This window comes from Ctenopharyngodon idella, chromosome 24 (assembly GCF_019924925.1).
Source record: "Ctenopharyngodon idella isolate HZGC_01 chromosome 24, HZGC01, whole genome shotgun sequence".
NCBI lineage: Eukaryota > Metazoa > Chordata > Actinopteri > Cypriniformes > Xenocyprididae > Ctenopharyngodon > Ctenopharyngodon idella.
In genome coordinates, this window is record NC_067243.1 from 3,544,348 (window position 1) to 3,550,335 (window position 5,988).

At 36.1% G+C, this 5,988-nt stretch overlaps 1 gene segment (V, D, J or C); it reads right to left on the reverse strand.

The window, feature by feature from the left end:
* Window positions 1–3,387: 3,387 nt before the first annotated feature.
* On the reverse strand, window positions 3,388–5,988 carry LOC127507699 (immunoglobulin lambda constant 7-like). The segment is given in 3 exon segments: window positions 3,388–3,882; window positions 5,264–5,312; window positions 5,965–5,988. Coding segments are annotated over 3 exon segments (390 nt in total).

Here is a 5,988-nt window from a genome sequence, read left to right on the forward strand (position 1 = left end):
TGTAAATGTATTTTTTATATAACAACAATTATATATATATATATATATATATATATATATATATATATATATATATAATGTGTCAATTCTTAGCAGTGTTCTTGTGAGTAATTCTCAGAGGCTTGATAAATACGGCTCTGTTCTGTTTCAGTTAATTCACTTCCTCTGTGTATTTAAACCCTGAGTTCTCCTCTGTTCTTCATCTTCTATTGAAGTAATGTTTGTTTCATTAAAGGTATCTTCATTGTGCATTCTGCTCTTTTTGGATCGTTTATACATGCTAACTGTGACAATATCCTATATTTCTCATTCATTCTTTTATCATGTGCTGATATAACACTGTTTAAAGAAATATATTTCATGAGTTGTGAAAACTGCTACATTCCTCCAAAGCACAAGAGTACATGATTTAAATAGAGAAAGTCACTTTGCATTGTCACACATGCTTCAGTGCTCTGAGAGTGTTTATAGTGCTGTGAGTTTAACACTTCATGACTGAGAGCAGAACAGAACACAATCTTCATCATCACACAAGACAAAAGAACAACAATGAACAAAATCACCTTCTTCATCTGGACTCTCACTCTGATCGCTCAAGGTTTGTGTAATGCAGCTCCAATTATTCTCTTGAAATATTAATTGTTTATAATTTTATATTATTTTTTTTTTAGAATTTATAATTGTAATATTATTATTATTTTCTTCTTCTTGTTCTTCTTCTTCTTTCTCTCAGAGTGTAGAGGACAGTACACTGTAACTCAGAGTCCATCAATGACAGCAGTTCAACCAGGACAAGAAGTCAGAATAAACTGTAAAACCAGCAGTAGAGTGTATGGTGGTAATTATTTAGCCTGGTACTTACAGAAACCTGGAGAAGCTCCTAAACTCCTCATATCTTATGCAACAAGCCGTTATACTGGAACTCCATCTAGATTCAGTGGCAGTGGATCTGACAGTGATTTCACTCTGACCATCAGTGGAGTCCAGACTGAAGATACAGGAGATTATTACTGTCAGAGTGAACACTGTCCTAGTAGCTGTGTGTTCACACAGTGATAAAGAGTGGTACAAAAACCTCGGTCAGTCAGACGTCACAGTGATGCACTGATACAGCTGAGAGATACTGCAGCTGCTGATGGAGGATCACAAACAACACAATATTGTATCAAACCTTTCAGAAACATTATTTATTTATTTGGATGTACTAAGCATGTAACATAATCTTTATATTATATAAATGTTAGTGGTGTTTGGTCCTGCAAAACTTTCCACTACAATGTAATCGAACTGCAGGAAAGTCAGTCACTTTAATTGCACTTCCATGCTTCATCACTAGATGGCGTGTCTGTTACATAACTGAGTTCTCTATCTGTCAGTCACTTTGACGTTGTGTCGATGTGATGACACTAGTGTAGTGTTTCTCAACCTTTTTTACTCGATGGCCTCCTCCTTCACCAGATCAATACTGCAGTGCCCCCCTAAGATGCCTGACGTTTCCTCTTATACTGAACTTCCACAGCAAAGAGAGAAAAGTGTTTGTATTTAAGCCTTTTTATTAACATTTGTTTGCATTATTACTCTTCTACTGCATGTTTTGTAATATTCTTTAATATTCTTTTTGAAAACATAATTGGTAAATTAAAGCTATGCTTTATAACTTAAAAGAAGTCCCTCTGCTAAATTATAATACTCTGATGTTACCCAGGTCGAGTGATTGCATCTGTGCCAACAGAACGATTGAAACTCCCATCTAAAGCCTGTCGGTTCACGTCGTCCCTGATAACAAGAACTTAATGCTGTTGGATCTCTGCTGTACATGCCACGGACATGAACGAGGATAGTCCCGACCCAGCACACATGCAGGAACTATGCTCGTCAACCGATTTATTAATAATTAATAATCATCAATAATTAATAATCATAAACTGTGAGGTAAGATTAGTTTACACACATCAGAAGGCCTACTCTCTCATCCCTGCATAGAAAGACACATGAGATGCTAAAATTCAATGGTTAAAAGCAGCACTTTAAAGGAAAATTCACTAATCACTGATGCACATTATGACAGAAACCCTTAACAATGTTCTAACATCATAAATACAGCGATTATGATATAAATAGACAATAAAGCAAATACAGGATAAATGTGAAACAACAAAACGACCTCTGCTTCCCCGTCGACATACAGCATGAGCGCAAATGCTTAAAGGGGAAACAATAAATCTTCCTATGGTGTCCCAGTAATTGTTCCCGATTAAACCACTGAAAATACAACATTACATACAAGTTTTGCTGAAGTTAACTCAATTATAGAATTGTTTCTTTATTCCTCTATGGCATGGTGTCGCCCTCAGGGCAACATAAAACGTTTTTGGACTTCACACTGGATCTATATATGACACATCTGTTCAATGAAATGAGGGGCTGAAGTGGGTGCAGCCTTTTCTGTTTATCCACATTTCCTGATGGATATATTATCAGGGACCCCCAATCAGAATGTGAGGTGGAGGGTTTCTGAAAGTACACTGCACTGCTACAGCAAACAATAGACAAGTGTTTGAATGTTGAGCAGCAAGATCATTGACTACTGATACAGCAGGAATCATTCAGTTGTGTCCTGTAGAGAATGATGTGTAAATGTGTATGTCTGACTCTGTATATTTACTGTTACTGTGCTTTGCTGATGTAAAGCCTTTCTTTTAACCCTGTCAGTAAAACTATTGGACTCTGAATGTATATCGTCCTGATCTCTCTTCTGTCTTTTGCATTCAGAGGGTGTTTTACATGAGCGGCTCATGCTTCACTGCTCTGAATGTGTTTATAGCTCTATGAACTGAACATGACATGATCAAGAGCTCTTCTTCATCAACCAACAAACATGACTTTCAGCTGCAGCTGCTCATAAACACAATCACACACAACACTGATCACAGACAAACACTAATAACACTAGATCATCTAAATCAACATCAATCTTGTGTTTATGAAGAGAATGAGTCAGTGTTTAATATGATCATCATGTTTTAGGTGTAATATATGATCCCTGTCAATCAAACTGAACAGACTGAATTCAGTCACTTCTGCTGTCTGGATGTGATGCTTCCCATTTGATTTTCATGACATTTTCATATATATTTTCATCACCACATTTTCAGCAGAAGTGAAACTGGTGTGTTCCAGTCCAGATCATGTGACCAATCAAACAGTGAGACTGAAAAGCCCATTTGCATTGTCAGGGTGGAGTGATTCTGATCCTCTCAGAATAGAGCAGCTCTGTCTCCAGAGACCATGTTCAAACCCCAAGAGCTTTATTTGACATTTACATCAAGCTTGTGAAAAGCACCTGCATCTTCATCTGTTAGTTGAATGATGTTGTCAGACACAAAGTGAACTTGTTGAGAAGCTTTATTGAATGTTACAGCAGATTGAAAGATCACACAGTGCTTTGACACGCCAGCTCTCTTTCAGTATTGAGTTGTAAATCACTACAGCTGCAGCACTAGACTCATGTGAATCCTGCCTGACACAGGACACTCAGATACGGCTCATCTTCAGGAGAGAAACATCAGCACTCAGAGCTCTTGTGGAACGAGACCTCATGAGGAGCTCCATCATGTGTTACTCTGCAGACGTACACCTCTCCCTTTTCCCAGCGTGCTTTGCTGAGGGTCAGGACGCTACTGCGGCTGTAGCGGCCGTCCCGCTGGCTCTCTGCGCTGGTCACGACCCCCTCGGTGACCTCTGACCCGTCCAGTGTCCAGCTCACCAGCGCCCCCTGTGGAGAGTAAGAGCTGAGCAGGCAGAGCAGTGCGGCTGAGTCTCCAGAGATCTGCAGAGAAGAGGGCGGCAGCAGAGACACTGAGGGCTTCACTGTGGGACCAGCTGCAGGAGACAAACACAACACATTCACAAACACAAAGAAAACACACTGTTTCACTCACAGCATTTCAACAGCAGCAAAAATCATGACAATCTGATCCTTCATGTCATTCAACATCACTAGAGCTCATATAATATACAATATACAAACTACACAATCACTATATACATTTAAATCAAACCCCAGAAATGAAACACAATATACTGAGACACTGACTGCTTTAATTCCAGCAGTTTTTGTATCCCAATATAAAGTACATTTTTACTTACTTGAGATATTCAACTCAAAATGTAACTCAAGTTCAAAGTCTGACTAAAGCTCAGGCCAAATGATGATTATATCACTGATAAGAACTAGAAAACAATACAATTTGCAAATTGTACTTGAATTATAAAGCACTGAATTATAAGCACAACATGAGCAAAAGAGATTCAGTATCATTGACTGAAATACAGAAAGTAGCAACATTTACATTCTGATGTCAGATCTATTTTTTTCCCCATGTATGATATCTACAATAAAAATGAACTACATATGAACACAGTATAGAAATAAATAAAGGAAAATTAAACCTGTAATAAACTGATTAAACTCACAGTGAGACTCATTATGGAAATGCATTTAGATTTTTTTTTGAAAGGAATAATGCTGTTCTTCTGAATGAATAAACATGACAATATCATTGTTTTCGATTAAATAATTATAAAACAATATCAGTAACACTTTACTTAAAGCCTTCATACACAATGTATTTTAAAAGTATTTTAATGCATTAATTAATCTTTCTTTTATACATTATAATGTGTGTTTGATCTCATGAATAATTATAACCGCAATTATAACACATTATAATACTTATCTATTCATTGTTACATTGTTACACAATGCATTAAAACTCATGACAAACAACCATTTTCAGATGTAATAACAAATTTGCAAATATTATATTGCATTTTTGCATTTATAATGCACATTTTAATGCACAATTATTTATGAAAAGATACATATAAGGCATTATAACGTACATTATGAATAGCTTTAAGGCTTCAAGTAAAGTGTTACCACAATATCTAATAATAATCGCCATTAATGTTTTTCTTGTTTCAACTTTAAATCATTTTAACTCTAAATTGTTCTTTATTACACTTTATTGTATGCTGACAGTTACATTGTACTACTCAAATAAGTACTGAGTAATATTAATTAACTGCATGTACTTACTATAGAGTTACAGTTAGGGTTTGGTTCAGGGTTAGTTACTTGTATTTATGCATAATTTACTGTTATTACTGTAATAAGTACATGTAGTAACGTGTAACTTCTTCACCTTAAAATAAAGTGTTACCTTTTTTTTCTTAAATAGGAATTAAAAAACAGACTTACCGAGCACCAGTTTAGTTCCTCCACCGAAAGTCCACCACAGTGATACAATCTAATGAAACGGTCGTACAAAAACCTCTATTCCACTCGAGTGAACACAAACTCCAGCAGAGAGAGAGAAACAACACTTCAACACACTGATATTAGAAGAAACTCAGATCTTCTCAACACTCAAACATTCAGTTTGGACAAAATGTTATTATAATTTTTTTCACAAGCAGTTGAAGAGTTTATTCATCTACAACAGAGATCATTCAGTTTGACTTTCTATCCTGTATTTCTCATTTGTTCTCTTGTCGTGTGCTGATATAACACTGTTTGAAGAAATATATCTGATGATCTGTGACCTCTGAGGTGACCTTTGACCTCTTTTATCATGGATGATGTTGTGGAGTTTCTCATAATGATCTTCTGTTGTTCATATGAAGCTCAATCATCATGATTCACAGAAAAACCTGCAGCTTCAGACTTCAATCTTCAGTGAAAATGAGTTCAAATAATGAGGTATGTTTTCATAATATTATATAAGGTCTGTGATAAAAGTATCTGGACTGATTGTGAATCTCTTGAACAAGCTCTAATATGTCTCCATCTTTATCAGCCTGTTTCTTCTCCATTTGATGATTTCAGACACACATGAGGCTTCATGATAGATGGAGTGACACCATGAACTCTGATTAGAGATTCACAATCAGTCCTGATACTTTCTGAACAGACTCATGATTCAT